Source organism: Cutaneotrichosporon oleaginosum, assembly GCF_008065305.1.
Source record: "Cutaneotrichosporon oleaginosum strain ATCC 20508 chromosome Unknown ATCC20508_contig03, whole genome shotgun sequence".
NCBI classification, from domain to species: domain Eukaryota; kingdom Fungi; phylum Basidiomycota; class Tremellomycetes; order Trichosporonales; family Trichosporonaceae; genus Cutaneotrichosporon; species Cutaneotrichosporon oleaginosum.
In genome coordinates, this window is record NW_027072172.1 from 505,866 (window position 1) to 530,505 (window position 24,640).

At 60.1% G+C, this 24,640-nt stretch overlaps 9 protein-coding genes across 9 annotated transcripts; 6 read left to right on the forward strand and 3 right to left on the reverse strand.

Moving 5' to 3' along the window:
* Positions 1–1,339: 1,339 nt before the first annotated feature.
* On the forward strand, positions 1,340–3,240 carry COLE_03389 (uncharacterized protein; the record flags this gene model as incomplete). Its single annotated transcript, XM_018420748.2, has 4 exons — positions 1,340–1,503; positions 1,543–2,093; positions 2,343–2,891; positions 3,065–3,240. 4 exons carry the CDS (start codon positions 1,340–1,342, stop codon positions 3,238–3,240), a joined length of 1,440 nt encoding a protein of 479 aa, XP_018280581.1.
* A 1,253-nt stretch (positions 3,241–4,493) lies between these two features.
* Positions 4,494–6,326, forward strand: COLE_03390 (uncharacterized protein; the record flags this gene model as incomplete). Its single annotated transcript, XM_018422529.2, has 7 exons — positions 4,494–4,630; positions 4,677–4,792; positions 4,831–5,026; positions 5,071–5,126; positions 5,171–5,270; positions 5,302–5,791; positions 6,012–6,326. The coding sequence occupies 7 exons, from the start codon at positions 4,494–4,496 to the stop codon at positions 6,324–6,326; spliced, it is 1,410 nt and encodes a 469-aa protein (XP_018280580.1).
* Positions 6,327–7,481: 1,155 nt separating this feature from the next.
* COLE_03391 (uncharacterized protein) lies at positions 7,482–9,018 on the forward strand (the record flags this gene model as incomplete). The annotated part of the gene is made up of 2 exons (XM_018421243.2): positions 7,482–7,758; positions 7,796–9,018. 2 exons carry the CDS (start codon positions 7,482–7,484, stop codon positions 9,016–9,018), a joined length of 1,500 nt encoding a protein of 499 aa, XP_018280579.1.
* A 152-nt stretch (positions 9,019–9,170) lies between these two features.
* COLE_03392 (uncharacterized protein) lies at positions 9,171–10,985 on the reverse strand (the record flags this gene model as incomplete). Its single annotated transcript, XM_018426492.2, has 5 exons — positions 9,171–9,363; positions 9,397–9,975; positions 10,006–10,130; positions 10,211–10,474; positions 10,506–10,985. The coding sequence occupies 5 exons, from the start codon at positions 10,983–10,985 to the stop codon at positions 9,171–9,173; spliced, it is 1,641 nt and encodes a 546-aa protein (XP_018280578.1).
* Positions 10,986–13,117: 2,132 nt separating this feature from the next.
* Positions 13,118–14,897, forward strand: COLE_03393 (uncharacterized protein; the record flags this gene model as incomplete). Its single annotated transcript, XM_018421242.2, has 2 exons — positions 13,118–14,773; positions 14,823–14,897. The coding sequence occupies 2 exons, from the start codon at positions 13,118–13,120 to the stop codon at positions 14,895–14,897; spliced, it is 1,731 nt and encodes a 576-aa protein (XP_018280576.1).
* Positions 14,898–15,336: 439 nt separating this feature from the next.
* On the forward strand, positions 15,337–18,954 carry COLE_03394 (uncharacterized protein; the record flags this gene model as incomplete). The annotated part of the gene is made up of 15 exons (XM_018422527.2): positions 15,337–15,493; positions 15,556–16,101; positions 16,135–16,562; positions 16,596–16,795; positions 16,833–17,129; positions 17,193–17,360; positions 17,397–17,612; positions 17,650–17,813; positions 17,850–17,882; positions 17,930–18,126; positions 18,161–18,366; positions 18,403–18,463; positions 18,499–18,559; positions 18,596–18,654; positions 18,688–18,954. 15 exons carry the CDS (start codon positions 15,337–15,339, stop codon positions 18,952–18,954), a joined length of 3,060 nt encoding a protein of 1,019 aa, XP_018280575.1.
* Positions 18,955–19,396: 442 nt separating this feature from the next.
* On the reverse strand, positions 19,397–20,772 carry COLE_03395 (uncharacterized protein; the record flags this gene model as incomplete). Its single annotated transcript, XM_018422526.2, has 3 exons — positions 19,397–19,593; positions 20,080–20,381; positions 20,567–20,772. 3 exons carry the CDS (start codon positions 20,770–20,772, stop codon positions 19,397–19,399), a joined length of 705 nt encoding a protein of 234 aa, XP_018280574.1.
* Positions 20,773–21,330: 558 nt separating this feature from the next.
* On the forward strand, positions 21,331–23,255 carry COLE_03396 (uncharacterized protein; the record flags this gene model as incomplete). The annotated part of the gene is made up of 2 exons (XM_018421241.2): positions 21,331–23,117; positions 23,153–23,255. The coding sequence occupies 2 exons, from the start codon at positions 21,331–21,333 to the stop codon at positions 23,253–23,255; spliced, it is 1,890 nt and encodes a 629-aa protein (XP_018280573.1).
* A 181-nt stretch (positions 23,256–23,436) lies between these two features.
* Positions 23,437–24,358, reverse strand: COLE_03397 (uncharacterized protein; the record flags this gene model as incomplete). The annotated part of the gene is made up of 3 exons (XM_018422525.2): positions 23,437–23,665; positions 23,795–23,943; positions 23,999–24,358. 3 exons carry the CDS (start codon positions 24,356–24,358, stop codon positions 23,437–23,439), a joined length of 738 nt encoding a protein of 245 aa, XP_018280572.1.
* Between the last annotated feature and the right edge of the window lie 282 nt (positions 24,359–24,640).

Consider the following 24,640-nt stretch of genomic DNA (forward strand, 5'->3'; position numbering starts at 1 on the left):
GTTCTAGAATATAGCAGGCAGGCGAGCATGATTGTGCGCCTGACCACCTGATCTCCATCACCACTGCGTACCGTTCTCACTTTTAGCTGAGCTCGGCCTGGTCTAACCAGGCTCAAGTCGTTCCCGTGCAATGGTCCTGTGATGCACGGATGACTACCTCGTCAGCGGATATCGCGTTTCGCGGCGATCATGGGGTCAACGCATGCTTGAGAGCCCGCAGGGATATGGCAGCGGCTACAACTGAGGTGAATGTCGACACTTAGGTGGACAGTTTGTTCCACGTGCCCAAGAGTCTCTGAGCTCAGACCTCCATTCGCGGTCAGCGATACGTCAAGGCTAGAAGAGCTGAGCTTGTGTACAGAAGCTGGTCTCGGGGACTCTGCTGGCTGCAGGCCAGGTAGCCTCTCCGCCAGCCTCTGGTGATCACCTGCCACTCCCATCCCGTTAAACTACTGGAGCAGCACGCTCCGGTCAATTCGGAGTGGCATCTGCAGGCACTCCCGGGTAAGATGTACGTTCAGCTCAGGCGTCGCACTGCAATGACTAGACATGGGGCAACGATTGGCGGTTTCACTGCATGCCATTGCGAGGCCGGCGGTGTACTGCACGAGGGATGCAAAAGATTGTTGACATTGAAGGAGAATCGCGGGGTAGTGATGGTAGACAGGGTTGATATGCTTCTCTGCAGATCCATGTTTGATATCAGCAGCCAGGCCTGGGCCATTGATCTGTGCGATACGCAAGGGGGACGCGTTTTCGTGCCGCACGCTCCATCATGTCTTCTATCAGCAGTTACTGTAATGCGACCTAGCACGGGGCCACGGGAGGAGTGTGACAACAAGAGTCGCAGGTCCCAGGCCCACCCGTTGCGAGGTGGGAGGCGGTTGCGAGGTATGAGATTCTGAGTGACTCCAACGCGTCGAGCCAAAGGCGGGGGCCAGAACTCATGTATGGGGCAGGGGCATGTGAAGTCTCATAGGCACCGGTGCCCAGTCTATGAACGCTCCAACACAGCTCCCAGTCCTCTCTCATGCTCCCACGCTCGCTCTCCGCTGTCGACGGGGCGACGATGTTTGGATTCGCCCGCCCTGGCGACGCCCTCCGTATCAACCGTGGTCGCCGTCGCTTTTGATGCTCACTCGGCATCGTCACTCCCGGTGCTGGCAACTGGACAATGACCGTCAGCAGAAGCAGTAACGACGGCGAGGCTTCCGCGCCGCTGCTGGGCGCCGACATTGAGCGCGGGCGCTTCGAGAGGCGCAAGCCACATTTCCGGTGGTGGGCGCACAGCAGGCTCTCAGTGCAAGCTGACGCCAGTCACCTGGGCCGGTGGCCGCTCATGCTGGCCATCGCGGCGGCATGCTTCCTCGCTGGCCTCGCGGTCCACCCTGCGGCGCGCGAGACGATCGCTGGCAAACTCTCGTATACTAAGAACCCACACCTCGACGTTGCTGTGCGCGTGCGCGTCCTCAACGGCCTTCTGCAGGAGCGCTATCCTGAAGCGTGAGCCCCTCCCTCGCACCTTCGCGATCCTGACTGCAGCTCGGGCGAACGCATTTCGCGGCACGATAACTGGGATGCGCTGGACCGCCTAGCTTCCTGTCTCGAAACGAATACGTGCACGGGGAGCGAGCGCAAGGTTCTCCTCCTTTCGAGCTACCACTTCGGGCGCTCCGAAGCCGGCGCGAACGGAGGCGAGGAGGTGTGGGCGCGCAGCATGATCTCGGCTTTCCATCACCTCAACTACACGATCCTCTACGCCTGGGGCAGTATGGACACGCTGTTCATCTACCAGTCCATCCCCGAGATGGTCACCGCTGTGTTGTGGGAGCAGGCCGAGTGGGGGCGTTGCATTCGGCGCAACGAGAGCAACTACCTCGAAATGGACAAGGAGGAGAAGCAGCCGAGCCCTTGGCAGACTGGGACGCATGCGTGCATTCAGAGCGAAAACTTTCCGCACGGCATCCCGCACTGGAAAAGTTTCCAGTTCTTCTTCTGGGCCGACACCACAGTGCCTCTCGGCGGAAAGTGGATGTTGTCACCGGAGGACTATGATGCTTTCCGTGGCGACAAGCCTGGGCACACATATCTCGGTGAGTTTGAGGCGGCCGGCCGAGATAAGCAGGGCGCAGTGGCACTCACGCGGTGGCTTTGTCCCGCTGAGGATCTGTGGTGTCGTGGAAGGACACTGTCGATTCCCGGTCAAGAAGAATGAATCAGGGTGCCGGCGCTCCCGCGACCAGCTGCCAACAAAGTGGCACCAAACTCGTCCGCTCGCCTTGGCGTCTGCACCTGACTTCTGCCGAGCTATAATGGAAGTGACTGAGCGCTGACCCACGCAGGATACTCGATCGAAAAACGCTGTGACATGTACCCGACGTTTACTGACCGGGAGCACCGCGCCCTTATCCTTGCAAAGCACGCGGAATACTTTGAGGAGAAGCATAACTACTTCCACGGCCTCCTCGGCCCGGCGCGGGACGCCGTCAGGCCCACGCGCAACGACAAGGGCGAGGAGGTGCCGTTCGTGTTCATCTCGACAGCCGACAACGCGGGCGACAAGATTGACGCGGCCGGCGTGGAAACCGTGGGCATGAAGGCACAGCGCGAGTGGACCGAGATTCTGGCGCGCTCAAAGGCCCTGCTCGGCATCGGGCATCCGATGCTCTCGCCGTCGCCATACTATGCGCTGTGCATGGGCGTGCCCTTCATTAACCCCATCTACTCGTGGGACACCGAGCACCCGGACGACCGGAGCAAGTGGGCAACGCAGCAGGACGCACTGCGGTTCACGGAAGAGCCGTATGTATACCACGTACGCGGGCACGATCAGGACGGGCTCCGGGACGCGCTACAGCGCGCCGCCGACACACCGATTCCCCGATACATACGTGAGTCAATGATGAAGGTTACCGGGACCAGGGGAGCACCAGGGAGGACCTGGGCCTCCGAAGGAGGACAGTGTACGTGGAGACGCAACTGTTAATCAGGTCGAGGGGCGTTGCGGGAGAGGAGCTGGAAGTGGCAGGGCGGTTTGAAGGCGTGACACATGAGCTGACGACAGCGCCTCACATGCGCTTCGAGGCCGTTGTCGAGCGCGTCCGCAAGTTCGTCGAGACCGACTGGCACGCTGAGGCCCGTGCCTACGTCGCCGACCACTACAAGAATGCCACCGAGTGGCAGTATCTTGCCATGGACGAGCCTGCCGAGCCTCTCCACCTGCGTGGCAAGAATGTGTAATTCTAACAGCGTAGAGTGATAACACCTGACAATCTGCATTTGTTGACATCATGGCTGTTTTCCCCTTGTTCCAGCTGCACCCTACCCGGGCCCCCTTGCGTTGCATGCGTTCCGCATCTTGCTCCTGAGTGATAATGTGAGGGTGCCGAACGATGGGTGTGCAGCCCGCATGACGGGTGAGCGGCTGTCAGTGCCATCGACTCATCGGCATTGGGACGGTGCGGGATGCATGCGGAGCTTGGACGGCGCTGCTCCTACTGTTCATGTTCTTGGCTAGGCACGCACTTTTGCAAGGCACCGCCCGTCGTCGTCCCATAACGAGACGGGCTTGCTAGTTAGGCCCATATGACCCGCTGTCCCGCAACCTGCGTCGACGTTCAAGACCGCACGCAGGGGGCGGGAAGCATGAAACAACTCGACAACATGGCGATCCGGAGGCGGGGCGAGTTATTAGTTGCCGACAAAACAAACTTGAGCGTGACGTTTGCTGGACATGTGTCCGGTGGCGTCTCGAGGCTAAACTCCTAAACTCCTCACTGGCATCTGGAAGCGCCAGGATATTCTTCCTGTGCCCTCCTGATCTCAATAAGGTTGCAGTGGCGGGGTTTAAAGTCGCAGACTCAATTGCGGCGCCGCCCTGCAATGAAACGTTAGCTTCACAGAACCAAGACGTGCTTGGAATGCCCGTGGTGCTTACCGTCTGATTTGCAGACTACGAACCATGGCCGGACATTCTGCAGCCAACCCCGGTATAAGGTATACGTACAGCTCTATGCGTAATCGAGGCCTCGGGCGGAATGCCTTGTCTTGCGTAAAGTCCCTGCCGTTAGGCAAAGCACAGGCCAGCGCCTCTCGTGACCTTCCGCCTGGACAATGGCCAGAGCCAAGCCAGTCTCATGGCCGCCCTGTTCTCCGCACTCTTGCCTCGGCCACACCTTGGAGGTTCCGGACGGTTGAGCATTGGGCCCTCGCGTCTGCCTCTGTCCGGCGGATCAGGCTGCATATCTTGGCTGGATGTATCTTTTGGCATTCATCACATCACCATGGGCACGTCTCCGCGCTCAGCGAGTCCCAGCTCCGACATCACCCTCTATGATGGCCGCTCGCCTGGCAGTCCCAAGCTCGGGGCGCTAAGCGGCAGCCGCTTCCGTCTGCGCTGGTGGCTGCGGCTCAGCGTGCTTCTCAACATCGGCGCCGCCGTGCTCTTCGTGCACCAGTACCTCTCACCACCAGCGATCGACTACGTCGCGGACATGTCGTTCACCGTGACCGAGGTGGGCGCTTCGGAATCTCAAACGCCAGCTGCCGTCCTGCCACCCTACATCCCCGGCATGGAGGGGGGCGAGTGCTCGCTCTGCGCTGTCAATCCGGCACTATGTGAAGAGCTCGGGTGAGTACCCCGACGCACACAGCTTCATTCGATTGCTGACCCCTAGGCCAAACAACGCCATCCGCGGCCTCGGGTATCGCGGTGAGAACGCGCGGCTGCGACGCATGCTCGCCCGTCTTCGCTCCGGCAAGCCATTCAACGTCGCTGTCGTCGGCGGGTCTGGTGAGTTCCTCATCTACCGTTAGGTCGTGCTTACCCAGTGTCCAAGGGGTACTCTATCTTCTCGCACCACCCGAACGTCGACCCCAGAAACATGCACCGGATCGTATTCGACCACCTTAACGCAAAGTTTCCTGGCAAAGGAGAGCCTAAGATCGAGGGCGAGTCGGCAAAGGCGGAGGGGCGGAACGGGATCACCAACGGCGCGCTCGGTGCCACAGGTACCGATTACTTCCAGTACGTCGGCGTTGGAGAGTTTGTCAGGAACGAGCTTACTCTAGATACTGCTTCGGCGAGAGCATCCCGGACGATGTCGACTTGGTGCTCATTGAGCAAGGTGAGTTGGCGATGACGCGGGCCGTGAGTTCCCGCCAACGACAGCTATCAACGACCACCGGAAACTGGAGTTTGCCGAGCACTACGAGCAGCTTGTGCGCTCGCTTCTCGACCTCCCCGGACAGCCGGCGATCATCAACATCCAGTACGTTGCGATATGGCCACGCTCACCTCAGCGCTTTCGGGTTGATTTTCGAGAACATCGCGACTGGCGGCGACATGCACCTCGGCACGGCCGAGTACTACGACATTCCGACGATCAACCTGCGCAACATTTTCCTGCCGCAGATCCTGGAGGACCCAGAAGCGATCAAAGACCTCTTCTGCAAGGACCGCAAGGAGGTCCGCGACGAGCTCGAGGTGTATGACCTGCGCCATGTCTGCGAGCGCGGCCACCGGATCGCGGGCAACCTCACCTCGGCGTATATCGACATGCAGTTGTGTGAGATGGACCGCATCGAGCGCGCTGCCGGTCACTCGCGCGTGGACGAGCTTTACCCGCTTCCCCGGTTGCCGAGGCAAGGGTTTAACCAACGATTCGAGGCAGGCAAGACGATGCCGAAGCTCAAGCCGAACTGCTTCACGATGAACGCGGAGAAGAACAAGCTTGTGCCCTCCAAAAGCGATGGTTGGCGCGAGTGGTTCCACCCCGATGTTCCTAGCAAGGTGAGTGATCCAATGACTTGAAAGTGCGCTGGAGTTTGCTGCTGCGTCGGATCGGCCACAGAGAAGGCTCCTCCTTAAACGTCACGACCTCACCAGCACAAGCGAGCCTGACAGCCGCGGCTACTTCAATGATGTTTGTAGTGATCTCCCCGCGCATCCCGAGTGGAGCCATACCTGCGATTCCGAGATCCCTCCGGCCATCCGTTCCCGCTAACTCCAGAAATACATGATTGCTGATAAGCCTGGTGCGTCCATCAGCGTCAAGTTCCGCACTTCGCTTGGCCGCGTCGAGCTACACTACCTCACCTCGGGCACGTTCGGGCTCGGCAGCGTAGACTGCAGCGTGGACGGCGGGCAGAAGAGGCGCTTTGACGGACACGAGAACTTGCGTCCTGGTGTCAATGTCGGGAGAGCCAAGGTGCTCGCCGAGGGGCTCGCCCCCGGCGAGCACGAGCTCACGTGCGTCCTGCTGGACCAGACGGCGCACCCAGGAGGAGGGAAAGAGTTCCGCCTCATCTCTGTACTGAGCGTGTAAATCTTAGAGTGTATGTATGGGCTTGTCTTACTGATAGCGGAAGCAGACGTGACCCGAGAGCCTGGAAGCGGTAGAGGGTGAGCTTGTCTGGACCCGACGTTCCCAGTCCCGACAAGGCACAATGTCACCAACGTCAAAGCTTTTCCACAATATACAATACTCGTCTGCTCGACACTCCGGCTTCCACCTCAAATACGGTTTGCAAGCGTCCTGGCTGTTGTTATACTGGCCCTCCGTTTCAGAGACGCACAAGTCAACGTTCCAGATCTGCTTGCCTTTCGTTAGCTGAAGGGGTGGTACTCAGTACGACTTCTCTCGATCAGGGGACGGGAACCTCTTGTCATCTCAGGGTGGCGGGCTGCGCGGTCCTGCCCTTCTCCTTCCACCCGAAACCTTGAAAACCTTGTTCTAACACCTTTGGCAGCGACGCTATTGAGAATTAGTGGCTAGCTCTCGTTGGCGAGGCATCAGTATACGTGGTATGTATCCAGAAAATCGCGACAGAATACTTGCCGAAGGTGCATCGAGTACATCAGTCCTTCTAACGCGCAGACAAGCAAGTCATGCCCCCGGCCTGAAATCAACGCTGTTCCTTGCTGAATTGTGGACTTTACGGCACTGCCGTGCCTCCTGGTCTCCCCCTCAAGCACCGCGTACAAGATCCAGGCCCAGTCCAATGGCTGACGGGTTAATCGGTCTCACTTACCACTCAATTGCTCTTACCCTTCTTATCCCTGGACAATTCTTTCACCGGTACACCAAGGCTCTCCACCTCGATATGTGCTGGCACACTCTCCCACTCCCTCAATCGCATGAAGTGCGGCCTCAGGGGACAGCAAGACGGGTGGCGGGCAATGTGACGATACCCCGCGACGGCACGGGGTCGGGCTATGAGGCTGGTGAGGGACGCCCCATGAAGGATGCCGGCGAAGACGGGTAGTTGAGCAGCAGTGTTTGATGAGCCTCGAGATGCGGCGAGGTTCCCTGCGGCCAGCGAGAGATGCTAATCAGCTCTGACGCGACGTGTATCTCATCTAGTCTTGTCGTTGTTTCATCTCTTTAAACGTCGAGGTTGGGGCTGTCTCGACATTCATCTGGCTCCCCCTCTATCGATTCCCGATACCTTATCGTCACCCCTCCGGACTCCAGCCCACGATGGACCGCCGCGTTGCCCTGCGGCTTTCGCTGCTCCTCAACGTCCTCCTCCTCGCCGCCCCGATATACACTCTCTTCTTCGTGGCCCCTGCCTTCCACCGTTCCGAGACGCGGCTTGAGTGGAACGAGCCAGTCGTAGGAAACGAGCTGGTACAGGTGCCCAGCACGCCTCCCGAGCCGGTGTTCGAGTGTGGGATAAGCGACGCGGGCCCCACTGGACGTCGGTTAGCTGCGACATTCGGTGATGCAGCGCTGCGCCGCAGCGTAGCTTATTCCGGTGCGTACCGCTACTGAAGGGCAGCAGCTGACCGCAGGCTCGAACCACCGCTTGCGACGGGTGCTGGCGAAGATGCGCGCCGGCGAGCCGTTCTCCATGGGTGTGCTCGGCGGATCAGTCTCAGCAGGGCACGGCATGCACCGATCCAAAGAGGATGAGGCACACATCATGCACCGGGTGCTCTTCGACCACCTCGACTCGCAATTCCCCGCCGCCGAACCCGCCGCGGAGGGCCGAGTGGAGAAGGGCGGCAAGCGCAACGTCTATTGGAATGGGGCGCAGCCAGCGCGTGGGTCCGACTACTTCTCCTATTGTTCGGCATTGCATCTGAATCGCGACGTAGACTTGGTCATTGTCGAACTCGCGATCAATGACCCCTTCGGCCTCAACTACGTTCAGCACTTTGAGAATCTCGTCCGCTCGCTGCTCGAGCTGCCTTCTCAGCCTGCCGTGCTCGTGGTGAACTCTTTCGCCCTCAGCTTCGAGCGGATAAGCATGGGCGGCGACTTGAACTTCGGCAATGCGCAGTTTTACGACCTGCCTGTTGTGAGCGCGCGGAACGCTCTGCTTCCGCTTGCGCTCCAGAACCATACCCTACTTACCGAGTGGTTCGCCAGCATGAACTTCAAGCCGATCGAGGATGATCTCTCCAACGCCGACCTGCGCCACTTCGCCAAGCCTCTGCACACTGTCACTGGCGAGCTTATGACCGCTTACATTGAGAGCCAGCTGTGCGAGATGGACCGCATCGAGCATCGCCGTCCCCGCGCCACCCCTGAGGATCTCTACCCCGTCGAACCTGTGCCACGCGTCCGACTGCAGGACAAGTACGCTATCGACCGCGACTTCCCCAAGCTACAGCCATTTTGCATTGCCACCAACTCAGACGAGTATCCGCTGGCGCCCATCAAGCAGAACGGCTGGAGGGCCTGGGCGTGGAAGGACAAAAAGTACCTCATTGCCGAAGAGGTGGGCGCCAGCCTTACCTTCGAGTTCACCACTGTGCTCGGTACCGCCAATCTATACTACCTGCGCAGTTGGGAGTTCCCCCTCGGCCAGCTTAACTGCTGGATCGACGACGACAAGGGAACCGCGAAGATCTCCAATGGTCGGTGGACCAATAAAATGAACATCGGCCAGTCGACAACCTGGCATGGCTTGACAGAGGGCAAGCATACTCTCAACTGCGAGATCATCCAGTCCACCGACGACCCCAGTGGCGGCCACGAGTTCCGCCTTATGTCCCTCATGACCCTGTAGACGTTGATTAGACATTTTTCCTGTATGTGCAATATTCTGGCGGTCCATGTCATTTGTGTGGGTGCACGATAAATCCGGAGAATCTGTGTCATCGTTTCATAAGTCTTGGATCTGTAGGTCTCTGAGTCACTCCCATATCGCTGCGTGCTCTGTCATCGCGTCCCTCCCAACTGCCCGTCCTTGCGACACCATCCCTGCTTCCAGCAGTTGACGCGGAGATCTTCCGCGAGCCCAATGGGCCCGCCACGGACGCTTCGCTGTTGGTTGTACTCGCCCTCGTAGTCGAAGTGCAACATTGCCTCGAGGCTCTCATACAACCCAAGGGGCCCGAACTGGCGCGGTGTACTGCCGTCAACAGAGATTACGGAATATGCGCACTGTGGACTCCTTTCGCTACTCAGCGCCTTCCACAGCTCATACGCGAGCAGCTCCATGTCGCCCGCTGGATACTTGAACCCTTGCGGTTCAGGCTCGTCTACGTAGTACTGCCCGTGTTGCATCCAGCTCGGGTCGTAGCGTTCCCAGCCCATGGGAAATCCCAGACTCCCAATATTTCGAAAAGTAGGAAACACCGCCGGCGTGCCACGGCACATAGCTATGTAGGGTGTCGTCGCAAGATGTGGGGTGCCGATGCCGAGGAGAGCATCGGCTTCGCCCAGCAGCTCGGGATACGCTTCTGGATCGGCGGGAAAGGCGGTTAGCCATTTGTGTGAGAGTGGCGTGGACGAGGGGATGGTGAAGGTGGCGTTTAACCCGCGGTCGTGCAGAAAGCGCCACACCCCTGCCCAGTCAACTTCTGCGTTCTCCAGGTCCGTCGCGTCGCCGAGTATCAATACCGTGCGCTCCGCAATTTGAGTTCCCAGACGCTTCGGCTTCCGCGTGATCGTGAACGTCGAAGGATCGCATGCCCGCGCGTGCGTAAAGGGCACCCAGGCGTGGTCGGGAAACGGGTACGGTCTTCATCAGTATATTCTTCGGGAGGCTCACGAGATGGTGTGCCACCGCCCGATGGGATGAATGCTCCAGTGCTCCTCGCCACCTTGGGTTGCCACACCCCAGTCGCGTGTGAGATCGTGCCCCGGCGACTGGGCCCGACTTGGCCGTACGCCGTGCTGACGTGAGTTCCATTCTCAAAAGCGGAAGGAAATGGGCAAATGTGCATCTGCCAGCGATTGTAGTATCAGGAACTCACCCAACTTGTCACCATGAGGCGCCACAGATCAACCGGCCCTTTCTCGGTGTCGGGAACCTCTGTGATATTCGGGACCATGGCGGGGACTGAGGCCGCGACGTAGTCGTCAGCGATGCAGCGGGGATTCTGCATGCACTCGATAGCGGCGATCTCGCCCATCCAAACTTGGTGAATGCTGGCACGCAGAGCCTTCACGAGATGCAGTGTCTTCGCTCGGTCCGCTGTTGGAACAAAGACATAGTTGAACAGTTCAACTCCCTCGTGCTGAAGTCAGCGCGAACACCGGAGGTCTCACGATGTCGTCGTGCCAGGCAAGCTCAGCTCGTCGTTCCACCTCGGCGAAGAACGTTGGCTGCTGCTCTGATGCAGGCCACAGGCTAACAACGAGCGGCCGTTCCGGGCACTCCACGAGACCGAGTGCACACGCTTCCAGTCGTCGCGCAGCGGTGTACACTTCTTCGCCGTAATCGAGCACAGGTTCCTGCAAGAACGTCTGCACCTCCCGGAGGCGTTCCGACGCGCCGGGGCACAAGTGATCGGTAGTAGGATCCGTGGGAATCCAGCCACGGCACTCTTCGCCGAAGCCTGCCAGAAATGCTGGCTGACTTGCAACACGCGCAGAAGATGCGGTCGTCGTGGTTCCCGCAGCAGACAGAACATGGACGGAAGCAACGAGTGTGACCGCAAGCACGGCTGCGAGCCCGACAACACGGACGCGTTGCGAAATGCGCAAAGGCCGCACGCGTGGTGGCAGTGGTAAACGCCACATTGCCATGTGGAGGCGGCGGGGTGTGGGGTTGCGGAAGAGGAGTTGCGCTCGGCACTCCACATCAGATGATGTAGAGAAGAGACTCTTCGAAGCATTAGATAAAGACGGGCGCCCACATCGATGCTTGGGAATGCACGCCGATGCCGCCAAGCCACTCCGCAGCTCCGCGATCAATTCCGCAGTCGATAATGGGCGCGAGTCACACTACTCGCGATGAGCGCTCAGGGGATTAGTCTCGGTTGTGCCTGTTTCGTGCTCGTTGTAACTATGCACTACTGTGCGGAATGCCGCCTATCTGTTCCGTTGCGACTGCGCCGAGAGGCACGATGCGGGAGACTGCGCCATTCTACCCAGCCGGGAGAGCGGACATATGCGCGACCCCGGTGGTAGTGTGCTGCACGCCGATGCACATGGACCTACTGATACTGGAGAAGCAGACTTCATGGTGCAGCACTGCGCTGCATGATGTGTGTGTGGGGTATTCTCGGTGCTACATGTCTCATTTGGGAGGTTCGGCACAGAAGGCAGCCACGGAGCGGAGACATCAGGCGGTCTCGGCAGCTTAGACCGGATAATTCGGCTATTAGACCGGTCTCATTTTGCTCCCGACAAATCGTGCAAGTCTTAACGCCGACAGGCAACACCCCCTTCGTGCCTGTGCTTTGCTCCCGTGCACCCTTCCCCGCTGAGGTTGGCGTTGATCGGGCGGCGTGCACACCATCCGTCAAGTCGAACCAGTCTCAAAAATGGTGAGTGCGCTGGTGCGCGCAGTGCCATCGGCGGAGGAAGCGATGTGCTCGCGCGCAGATGATGTAGGAGACGTGCTGACGACAGGCGCCCACCCAGAAGGTTCGTTCGCGCGCGTCGAAGTCGCGGAGAGACGTCTGAGGGACGAAGTCTGGCTGGAGTTGGAGGTCGGGGACCGCGGGGAGAAGCGCGCGCGGGTGTGTGCGAGTGTGCGCGAGTGTGCGCGAGCGTGCGCAGACGACAGCATGCGCATCGGCGCAGAGAGACGTGTGGTGCGCGAGCGTGGAGACCACAGAACGGGACTGGGCGGCGAGTTGAAGGTCTGCGGAGAGCTGTGTAACCGTGTCCGATCTGTTGACGACGGCTCGCACACTCTTCTCATGACTGTCATCGCGCCGCCTTACTCCTACGCTCATGCTTCCCGTTTCCAGCTCGCTGCGCCCACGCGCAATCCGCAATGCCTGCCAACTCGAGCCGCGATCCTCTCCCCTTCGACATCCCATGCGACGTCCCTTGCACCTCCCCGTCCGACATCGACATACTGCCCATGTAACAGGTGCTAACCCCAGACCCGCAAGCAGCGCTCGGCGCTCCAGGACGTCGTCACCCGCGAGTACACCATCAACCTGCACAAGCGTGTGCACGACCTCGGCTTCAAGAAGAAGGCCCCCAAGGCCGTCAAGTCGGTCACCGAGTTCGCCCAGAAGGCCATGGGTGTCAAGGACGTCCGCATCTCCCCCGCTCTCAACCAGGCTCTCTGGGCCCGCGGTGTCCGCTCGCCCCCCCGCCGTGTTCGCGTGCGCCTCGAGCGCAAGCGTAACGACGACGAGGGCGCCAAGGAGAAGCTCTACGTTGTCGCGTCGGTCGTTGAGGGTGTCACTTCGTTCAAGGGCCTCGAGACCGTCATTGTCGAGGGCGACGAGTAATCTTGTCCTGGGACTCGGGATGGGTAGATGACGGGGGTGTAGGCTGTAGCCCGGCGTCATGACATTCTTCAGCCGTGTACGACTGATCTTTTGGCGCTCCCGGTGGCGCGCGTTGCAACGTAGAGGCGGAGAGGTATTGAGAGATATTGAGAAGGAATTGAAGCTCACGAAATCGGTGGCAGCTGGTGATATGTTGGGGAACCTTGGGGAGCGCCCAGTGATCATAATCAGAGGTCGCGAGTGCCGTTGGCATCTATCTGTGCCATGACGCGGCTGCAAGAAGGCCAGACGACCTTCGCGGTGTTCTGATCGTGCGTAGGAGCGGCTTCGGAGGAGCGGGGTAGGAGCGGCTTCCACCGGTCGTAATATTGAAGGTCAGGCACGGGAAAATCTTTGCCTCCATATGCATGCCCCATAACAACAGTCACAATCTGCCACCCATTCTCCATCTATCCATCACTCAAAATGTCTGTCGAAACAGAAGTCAAGCTCAGCAAGGAAGAGCGCCGCGCTCAGAAGGAGGCCAAGCGTGCCCGCAAGGCCGCTAAGGCTGCCGCTGCCACCGAGGCTGGCGAGGAGATCCCCAAGAAGGACAAGAAGCGGTCGCGTGAGGACGACGGAGAGGAGAGCAAGAAGAAGGAGAAGAAGGAGAAGAAGCAGAAGAAGGACAAGTCGGGCGAGTCGACCCCAGCGCTCGCCACTGGCGCATCTACCCCCGCCGAGACGGCTCTCCAGACCCCCGCCGAGGGCGAGGCCGCTCCGCTGTCGAAGAAGCAGCTCAAGAAGCTCAAGGCAGCCGCCGCCGCCGCCGCCGCCGCCGCCGCCGCCGAGACTACTGAGGCGTCCGCGCCCGTCCCCACGGACTTCACGGCGGCCGACAAGGCGTACCTGGCGGAGCAGAACATCACCCTCGAGCCTGCCCTCTTCCCACCCCACCTCGACATGTCCACCCTCCCTGTCACCCCCGCCATTGTCGCGTTCTTGAAGGCGTTCCCCAAGCCGACGCCAATCCAGGCCGTCTCGTGGCCCGCGCTTCTTGCGAAGCGTGATGTTGTCGGTATCGCCGAGACCGGCTCGGGCAAGACGCTGGCGTTTGGTGTGCCGGGCATTCAACATCTCTCGTCGCTCCCCAAGCCGGGCAAGAACGGCAAGGGCAAGCTCGCCATGCTCGTGCTTGCACCTACCCGTGAGCTCGCACAGCAGAGCTTCGACACTCTCGTCAAGCTTGGCAAGGAGGCTGGCATCAAGGCTGTCGCGCTTTTCGGTGGTGTGGGCAAGCACGACCAGATCCGCGACATCCGCGCGGAGGGTACGCGCATCGTTGTTGGTACCCCGGGCCGCACCCTGGACCTCGCGGACTCGGGAGATCTCGATCTCTCATCGATCTCGTACCTCGTCCTTGACGAGGCGGACCGTATGCTCGACCAGGGTTTCGAGCAGGACATTCGCCGCATCATCGCCCACACCCCCAACCACCCCAAGCGTCAGACCGTCATGTTCTCTGCGACATGGCCCGAGTCTGTGCGCCGCCTGGCGTCCTCGTTCCTCACCAGCCCTGTCAAGGTTACGGTGGGGTCTGACGAGCTTTCGGCCAACAAGCGCATCACGCAGGTCGTCGAGGTCTTCGACAACCCGCGTGACAAGGACCAGCGCCTTCTTTACCACCTCCGCCAGCACCAGAAGAGCAACCCCGGTGCGCGTGTCCTCGTGTTCGGGCTGTACAAGAAGGAGGCGCAGCGTCTTGAGTACACAATCCGTCGCGCCAACTTCAAGGTCGGCGCGCTGCACGGCGACATGGGTCAGGACGCTCGCTTCAAGGCCCTCGACGCGTTCAAGGATGGCTCGGTCAACGTCCTCGTTGCGACTGATGTTGCCGCGCGTGGCCTCGACATTCCCGACGTCGCCCTCGTCATCAACGTCACGTTCCCGCTTACTACTGAGGACTTTGTCCACCGCTGCGGCCGGACAGGCCGTGCGGGCAAGACCGGACGGGCAGTAACGTTCTTCACGGGCGAGAACCACGAGAAGTCGCTTGCTGGCGAGTTTATGCGCGTCCTCCGTGACGCCGGTGCCGAGATCCCCAAGGAGATGGACCGCTTCCCATCCACCATCAAGAAGAAGGTGAGTTACAGCCGCGCGCAATGACGAGCGAACGCTGACAGAGAATCAGGAGCACGGAGCCTATGGTGCATGGTTCAAAGACACGACTGACGCGCCCGCCGCGACGAAGATCACGTTCGACTAGAGCTAGAAGAGGGGAGACGCGCTCCGCACGGATTGGCACTCCACCGCCACATCCACACTGCCACATCCACATCGCCACATTGCATCGCAGCCTTCCAGGTAGACCGCAGAGAGCCTGGCGTCGGGGCTTTTGTCACTTGTCTGTAGAGTCATGTACTGTATGCATCGGGATACCCGTTTGATGATTGGGTGCGAGACAGCTGTCTTGTGCTGTCGGTTGCAGTGTCCGTGGAGATGTAACTGACACAGTGGAGCGAGTTCAGGCACATGGTGATCAGAATTTCAGGGGTGAGACGCGTGGGGACCGGTCATCACACAAAGTTCCGCAGTAGGTGGGGTTAGTCAACCGGTCGCGTCAACTTTGGTGCATCTGCTCAGTCTCACCTCACCTCCTCCTCCTCCATCCCCTTCCTTTGTCGACAACGACTCCCTCATCCTCAATGACGACTCCGCGCCGCTCAACTCGCTCCCGCGGTCTCCCAACACCCGCGACCAACTACTCACCTGCCTCACCAGAGGTCAAGGAGGAACCCGGACTTGCCACTCCCGAAAGCATGGACATGGACGACTCGCCGAGTCGTACCCGCCGGCGCGCCAGTGAGTCTCCGTTCCTTGTCCCTCCGTTCTGATTTCTTACCCCCCGCCTCCGCTGACGGCAGCCTCGTCTGAGCGCCCCGCCAAGCGCCAGGCTCTCGAGGCCGTAGTGGTCCCCTCACGCCGCTCTAAGCTCAGCATGGAGCAGACGACCAGTTCCGATAATCTCACGCTTTCGCGCTCGGCCCGGATCAAGGCCAATAAGGAAGTGAAAGACGAGATCGATGAACAGGTCAAGGAAGAGGTTGATGGCGACACAACCGAATCGGAGCCTGACCGCCCAACACAGAACGACTCGAGTGAGGAGGAGAAGCCCCTTGCCGCCGGCCGCAGGTCTAGGGCGAGGAAAGGGCGTCCCACACGCACAGCCATTTCCGTCACTTCTGGCTCTGACGATGATGACGACGATGATGATGACGATTTCGCTTTCAACTCGGACGAGGAGGCCGAGCAACTCCAGCGCGCTATCGCTGCATCGAATGGTGCCCCTTCGACGAGAGCATCCCGGTCGCGTTCTCGCAGTAGCTCAACCTCAACAGCCAAAACCACGCCCAGGAGCGCAGGGAAGAGCTTAACTCCTCACCGCACGGCTATTGCCCGTGCCGCGCAACGTGAGTGTCGGTGCCCGCTGTAGCTGATTCCAGTTCGGATGCGGGCGACGCGTGGGCAGTCGTCAACCTCCGGGTCCACCCTTCCCACGCCTCTTGACAGTTCCGCGTCACCAGACCTTGTCCCCGAAGACGTCGAGGACTCCGCCTTCTCAGACTCCCCTCTTTCAACATTCTCCGACGAAGAGTCTGACGAGGCTGAGGAGTCTGATGAGGTGTCTGATGAGGATACCAAGAAGCCCGCGAAGAAGAAGTTGAAGGCAGCCAAGGGCCGTCGCCTCAATGGCAGTGCGGCCGATCAACTGCCTCCTACCTGGAAGCATAGATCGCAGGCTGACCGGGACGCGGAGCTGGAGCGCATCAAGGAGGAGAAACTCACTATCAGGCGGCTGGAGGCCAAACTGAAGAAGAAGATGGGACGCAAACTCACCCAGGGCGAGCGCAACCAAATTCGTCTGGGCTTGGTGAGCTCAAAAGCGGCGTGTAGCTGATGTCAGCACCACCCCGAACTAGTTGACTGCTGGGGCGACCTTGAGACCAACATCGAGCCAGTGAAGCCCGTCCCAATGGAGGCCCATCCTTCACTCAAGCTCACGCTCCTCCCGTTCCAGAAGGAGAGCCTGTACTGGATGAAGAAGCAGGAGGAAGGAGTGTGGCGCGGAGGCATGCTTGCAGACGAGATGGGCATGGGAAAGACGTGAGCTGGTCGCAATCTCCAACGCTGACGACGACAGTATTCAAACTATCGCCCTTCTGCTCTCCGAGCCGCGTCGCAAGCCCTCCCTTGTTGTCGCGCCCGTTGTTGCCCTTATGCAGTGGAAGAACGAGATCGAGACGCACGCCGAGGGGTTCAAGGTCTGCCTTTGGCACGGTGCAGGTCGCATGAAGGCTGAGGACCTCAAGAAGTTTGACGTCGTACTTGTGTCGTACGGTACGCTTGAGGCATCTTTTCGCCGTCAGCAGCGCGGATTCAAGCGCGGTAACTTGATTCTCAAGGAGCAGTCACCAATGCACTCGTTCGAGTGGTTCCGGTGAGTAGCTGATCCATTCCTGACTGCAGCGCACTCTCAACGTTTTCCTGCTGACACCTATAGCGTTGTGCTTGACGAGGCCCACAACATCAAGGAACGCACCACGAACGCTGCCAAAGCTGCTTTTGCCCTCCAGGCCAAGTATCGTTGGTGCCTGTCTGGTACACCCCTTCAAAACCGTGTGGGCGAGTTGTATTCCCTCGTCCGCTTCCTGGGCGCCGATCCATTCAGGTGAGCATCCTACTTTTTCCCATCTGCTGACTCCAGTTTCTACTTCTGCAAGAAGTGCGACTGCAAGTCGCTGCATTGGGCGTTCAAGGATCGCCGCCATTGCGATGACTGCGGTCATAAACCTATGGATCACGTCTCCCTGTGGAACTCGGAGATTCTTACTCCTATCGCTCGCTATGGAATTGAAGTTGGCGGGCCGGGCATGACGGCTTTCAAGAAGCTCAAGGTCTTGCTTGACCGTATGATGCTCCGGTGAGCTCGTTATCTGTGATCCGCCTACTGACCACAGTCGCACCAAGTTGGAGCGTGCTGATGATCTGGGCCTCCCGCCTCGTACAATCGTCGTCCGCCGCGACTACTTCTCTCCTCAGGAGAAGGAATTGTACATGAGCCTCTTCACCAACGCCAAGCGTCAGTTCAACACCTATGTAACGGCCGGTACCGTGTTGAACAGTGAGTGCCTGTGACTGGGCTCGCTGACCCTTTCAGACTATTCCAATATTTTCTCTCTCATTACTCGAAGTACGTTCGGCTGCCATTCAGCCTCATTGGCGTCCGCTGACATTAAGTGCGCCAGATGGCTTGCCACCCCGATCTCGTCCTCCGCTCCAAGACCAGCTCGCTTGCGCAATCTTCGGAGGAGGGGACGGTGTGTCGTCTTTGCAACGACACGGCCGAGGACGCGATCGTCTCCGCCTGTCACCACGTGTTCGACCGCGAGTGCATCCGCCAGTATCTAGAGGTGCAACAGCTGCGAGGGCACAGCGTGCGTTTTACTTTGCCACTGCATCTGACATCAGCCCGAGTGCCCCGTGTGCCATATCGAGATCTCCATCGATCTTGAGCAAGAGGCGATCGAGATTGACGATTCGTCAAAGAAGGCCAGGCAGGGTATCCTTTCGCGTCTTGACATTGCCAATTGGCGCTCGTCGTCCAAGCTGGAGGCACTCGTAGAGGAGCTCGAGAAACTGCGCGACAAGGATTGTACTGTCAAGTCGCTGGTCTTGTGAGTTGCCGATACAGGGAGTAGACTGACATCAAGTTCCCAGTTCGTCTCCTTCCTGGACCTCATCGCCTTCCGTCTCCAGCGTGCGGGATTCAACGTAGGCTTTTTTTTAACGTCACAGCTGACGTCAAGATCTGTCGTCTCGAAGGTGGTATGACACCCCAGCAGCGCGACGCGACTATTCAGCACTTCAGTGAGTACTCAGGCACACATCTAGCTGACCATCCAGTGAAGAACACAAACGTCACCGTCTTCCTCATCTCGCTCAAAGCTGGAGGTGTCGCTCTCGTGGGTTGAGATATAAGGAGGAGCTAACAACAGAACCTCACGGAGGCGAGCATGGTCTTTATGATGGACTCGTGGTGGAACCCATCGGTTGAGTATCAGGCCATGGACCGTATCCACCGTCTCGGGCAGAAGCGCCCGGTCAAGGTCATCAAGCTGGTCGTGGAGGACTCGATCGAGGACCAGATCGTCCAGTTGCAGGCCAAAAAGCTTGCGATGACGGACGCGGCGCTGAGCCGCGACCCTGACGCCGCTCTTGGCAAGCTAACTGTTGACGATCTCGGATTCCTGTTCAAGCTTTGAGCGGATGCCTTACTTCATATCAGTGGGCCTCGGCGTTGTACCAGCGGAATCATCGGCATTGCTAGCTTGATAGTGCTCATGTTTGTGAAATAGCATTAGACTGTTGTAGAGGGCATGGATGGCTATGCCAGGGTTACTTTGTGGTTAATCAGGAGATCAGCGGAGCATGATTATCAGCGTGCCGCTGCGCCTCGTCTGATATTTCGCCCCACCGATCCAAGAGTTGTAATCCATGCCGTATGCAGATGAGCACGACCACGCCTCCCATTCCGCTCCTCGCAGCCGTGCTCGCATGTCGCTCGCAGCGACTGGGTATCCGTCTCCGCCATCCGCTAATAAACTCGGGGCGCCCCTCGGTGACTCGATGGGTTGCTTCGCTTTTCTCGCCTCTCGCCACACCTCCGACCAATCCTCCAGCCAGCTACAACGCGGATGCTGGCGCTCACGCCTTGGGCACGGCAGCGCCCTTGTCGGTGGCGAGGTACTTGCGCATGTCCTCGATGCTGATGCACTTGAGGCCCCACTCGCGCGCAAAGCGCCAGCAGTCGTCGCGGCGCGCCATGCTGCCCTTGGGGTCGGTGGGATGGACGAGCTCGCAAAGGAGACCAGCTGGCGGCTCGCCAGCGAGGTAGCACAGGTCTGCGAGTCAGCGTTACTGTGGCGGCGTCTGCTGCGGGCTGCGGGGTGAGGGGCGAGGACTCAGGGGCGGGCGAGGGGATTGCAAGCGATGACGGCGATGCGGAGGGGAGGCAATAGGAGAAGAGCAAGCTCGCCCTGCGACAACATGCCAACGCCAGAGGTCGAGCTTAGCAGTTTACCTCCAAGTCGCGTTGACGCGCTTTGGCTTGGGCCCAATTGGCTGCCACAGTTGTCACCGCGGAAGGTGGGAGAACACGCTCAGCCGTGACTACCCCGGCTCCGTGCGGATGTGTAACCTCTACGCCGCGTGCAACGTCCACGAGATCACGAGAGACGTGCACGTTGAGCCCACACACAACGCAGATCAGAGGATCACTGCAGATAGATCGCCGAATCGCGGCAGATCCGCGCCGAACATTCCCGCCTCCACTTTTCGGCACTGCCCAGCATGCCCTAGCCCGCCAAGCCCAGCGCAGTCGCACTCACCGACGGCCGCCTCGGTGTGCCCGAACCGCACGCGCGTCCCGCCCGGGGTGTAGCGGAGGGGCACGAGATGCCCGGGGCGCGTGAACTCGTCGGCGCTAGCGCCGCTCGCAACGAGGCGGGACGCGAGAGCGCGGTCGTGCGCGCTGATGCCCGTCGTCGTGGGGTGCTTGCCGCTGTTGGCATCAATCGTCAGGTGGTACGCCGTCCCCTTGGGGTCTTCGCTGGAGCCGCTGGCGGCGAGGAGGGGCGGGAGCCGCAGCTCCTGGAGGCGGGACGGCGGCATCGACAGGCAAATGAACCCGCTGGGCGTCAGCTGCGGCCCAGATTGGGACTAAGGGGCAAAGAAAGGGAGCTAGTATCGTTGTGTCACAGACAGCCCAGTGCCGTCCTTGACGATACCGGTACCGGCGCGTCCGGATGCCGAGCGCCGAACGAGTGCGAGTCGCCTCGTGTCGCCTCGCCAGCAGAACCAACACGCGATGCTCACCTCGTCCACTTGATGAACCACGCCATGCCCTCCTCGGTGATCTTGGACGCGGCGCAGATGACATCGCCCTCGTTCTCGCGGTCCTCGTCGTCCATGACGACCACGAACTCGCCGGCCTTGATGGCGGCCACAGCGTCCTCGACGGGGTCAAAGACGAACGGTGACGGCACCTCGGCTGGCACGGAGTGGTGTGTGGGCGCCGACATGTCGGAAATTAGAATACAACTGGGATGAAGGATAGATGATGGTGTTGTTGGAAGAGGAGAGATGCCGGTGGATCGGTGGACAGTGATGGCGTCGTCTCGTCGGTGGATTGGTGAACTTTCCTTTTCGTAGCCGGACATAAGCGCAGTGTTGGAGTTGGGTGGGTCATCTCCGGCCCTTCCGGCGCAGCCGATTGATTGACTCAGCGGGCACATGGATGACCCAGCGCCCCTCAGTCACGTGACTGTACTGTCCACGTGTCCAGATTGAGCCGCGGCAATCCGGAACTTGGCCGGCCCAAGGTCGCTCGTTCGAATCTTCTTGATTGCATTCACAGCATTCGCAAAAGTCGGTGCCTGGTGTCGCAGAGTCACATCCCGCCTGCTCGCGGCAGACGACCAAGACGCGTCTCGGCTTCCACCTCGACATTGCCTCATTCCTCTTGACATCCTCAGATCTCTCTCACACCACCAAAACACCGTCCACACGGCTCACTCTCCCACCAACGCGTCTCGCATCCCTTCTCCGTCTCGGCGGCTCCTCCACCCCTCTCTCCCACCATGCACTTCGCCGCGCTCGCCGCGCTCGCGGCCGCGGCAGCTGCCCCTGTGTCGGCTTTCTATCTCCCCGGCTCCGCGCCACGAGACTACAAGGCAGGCGATAAGGTCGACGTCTTCGTCAACACGGTCACGCCGATGCTGAACGCCACTCTCCGCTCCCTCATCTCCTACGACTATTACGACCCGCGCTTCCACTTCTGCCAGCCTGAAGGCGGGCCCGTTAAGCAGCCCGAGTCGCTCGGCTCGATCCTATTCGGTGATCGTATCCTCTCCTCGCCTTTCGACATCAAAATGCTCAACGACAACAGGTGTATCAGGCTGTGCCGGAGCAAGTTGCCGGGCAACGATGCAAAGTTCGTCCACGACCTTATCCGCCAGGACTACGGGCTCAACTTCATCATCGACGGGCTGCCGGGCGCCGAGCTCAAGAAGGACGCGCGGACCGGTGAACAGTTCCTCGACGGGCAGGGCTTCCAGCTTGGCTCGCACGGGTATAACAATGTAGGCTCGGACGAGAAGCCCGCTCTCAACAACCATTACGACATCTACATCGACTACCACAAGCGCGCCGAGGACAAGATTCGTGTTGTCGGCGTGATGGTCTACCCTCGCAGTGTTGACAGCATTGTCGCAGGAGAGGAAACGCCCAACTGCAACATCCTCGACAAGCCGCTCTACCTCTCTGAGACTGCCGACAATGAGTTCTACTACACGTACTCGGTGCAATTCCGCGAGTCCGACGTGCCATGGTCGCTCCGTTGGGACAGTTACCTGCACGTCTTCGACCCCAAGATCCATTGGTTCTCGCTCATCAACTCGCTCGTCATTGTCGGCTTCCTCTGCTTCATTGTCTCCACCATCCTGTATCGCACAATCACTAAGGACATCTCGCGCTACAACGCGATTGACCTCGCGGACGACGTTCAAGAGGACTATGGATGGAAGCTCGTGCACGGCGAGGTATTCCGCCAGCCGCAGCGCCCGATGCTCCTCTCGGTGCTTGTCGGCAACGGTTTCCACCTCGCCGGCATGACGCTAGTCACGCTGGTGTTTGCGCTCTTCGGCTTCCTCTCGCCATCGAACCGCGGGTCGCTCGAGACGGTCCTCCTCATCTGCTGGACCCTCTTCGGTTGCGTGTCCGGGTACGTCTCGGCGCGCGTGTACGCCTCTCTCGGCGGCGACCAGTGGAAGCCGAACCTCGTCCTCACCGCCGTTCTCTTCCCGACCATAGTCTTCACGATCATCGGCATGCTCAACCTCCTCCTCGTGTTCACTGGCGCGTCCGGCGCGATCCCCTTCGGCACCATTCTCGCCATCCTGCTGATGTGGTTCGTCATCTCGGTGCCCCTCACCGTCGCCGGCTACTTCTTCGGCATGAAGCACGGCGGCTGGGCCAACCCCGTGCGCACAAACTCGATTCCGCGCCAGATCCCCCCCTGCCCGTGGTACCTCAAGCCGATGCCCGCCGCCATCATCGGCGGCATCCTACCGTTCGGCGCCGCGTTCGTCGAGCTGTACTTCATGCTCTCGAGCTTGTTCGGCAACCGCGCATACTATGCCTTTGGCTTCCTCTTCCTCACGTTTGCTGTCGTCGCGCTCACTACCGCCACCGTCACCATCCTCTTCACGTACTTCATCCTCTGTGCCGAGGAGTACCGGTGGCACTGGCGCTCTTTCCTCGTCGGCGGCGGCGCAGCCTTCTGGGTGTTTGTCTACGGCCTCTGGTACTGGGCGAGCCGTCTCTCCCTTGGCAGCTTCACCTCTGTCATCCTGTATCTGGGTTACCTGTGAGTTTCCCCGTTCACGGTCTCGCTGACATTAGTTTCCTTGCCTCTCTCCTCACCTTCCTCTTGCTCGGGAGCATAGGTGCGACCGCGTCGTGGTGGGCCACGCGCAGGCTGTACAGTGCTGTGCGTGTCGACTAGCCTCTCATGTCTTCGAGTGCCCCGAGCGCGCGGCAGTTCACGGGGGAGTCGTGCTCGGTCCAACTAAAACATAGATCATCATGCATGTCATTATCGTGTCATCTATGTGCGACTGTCCGTGGTACATGTATAAGACGGCGGGGTATCCTGGGGCGGGGGAATCGAAGCTCTCGGGCAGCAACTACGCCTGGCGCGCCTTGTTCTGCGCAGCACGGAACTCGTTGGCGAGCTTGATCATGTCGTCGTTGTACAGCTCCGTCACGCCCTCAGGTGGCGGGTGGATCGCGAGCTGCGCGATCGCCGCACCCACGTCTTCAGCGTCTACGGCCAGCGAGGTTGTCGGCACGCCGATCGCGCGCAGTCCCTTGAGCGTCGAGACGTACAGGCTCTCGGCTGTGCGCTTGATGTTACTGAGATGAGCGCAAGCAAAGGCGCGAGGGCGCAAGGAAGCAAGCGGATGTGAGTGGGAGAAAGTCATGCGTCCGCAACCACCGAAGGACGGCCGCATCTCGATTCCCACGCCCCATGGACAGACTCACCGGTCACCGTCGTACAGGAGCGCGCCGGGACGGAGCAGGATGGTGCGGCGGAAGCCCATGCCCTTGACTGCGTCCTCAAGCTCGCCCTTCATCTTGGGGTAGGCAAACCACGCAGCCGAGTTAGCCATCGACGTGGACACAAGCATGACCTGGTGTGAGCGCGGGCACATGAAGCGGGAGGAGAAGAAGGAAGGTGACACGCACAGTCTCGGCGCCGTCCTTGCGCGCCTGCTGCGCGAGGTCGCGATTCATGTCCAGGTCAATCACGCGCTGCTTGTCGATCCCGCCGACGTCGGCGCGCGTCGTGCCGAGACAGGAGACGAAGATGCCGCCCGGCGACCCGACCTTGGCGGGCGTGGGCGCGAGCTCGCCCACGACGTTGTTGTACGTCGTGCCGGGCGTGTCGGCAGTGGCGGGGGCGGGGCGGCGCGAGAATGCCGTGATTGCGAAGGGGACAGGTGCGGAGAGGAGGCACGCCAGCGCAGCGCTGCCCGTGAGGCCGGTGATGCCGACGAGGGAGATGGGAGTGGGCGTGGCGGGCATGGCGGGCTGGGGGGAGGACATGGCGAGAGAGAGAGAGAGTGGGAGATTACAAGATGCGATAAACTGAGGGCGTCAGGACGTCAGGAGGCGTCGCGCCGGTTGGGATCCGGCCCAGGCACACGGCGTCAGCCAAATGGTCTGGCCACCACCGAGCCAAGCCATTTCGTTGCTCTTTCCGTCGTTCTGCACTGCCGAGTCTACACCGATGGTCGTCGGAGTCTGTAAAGACTGAAGCAAAGACGCTGAGGCATCTGGCTTGCCCAGTGATCTAGTGATCAGGCTGAGATCATAACAATCCTCTCC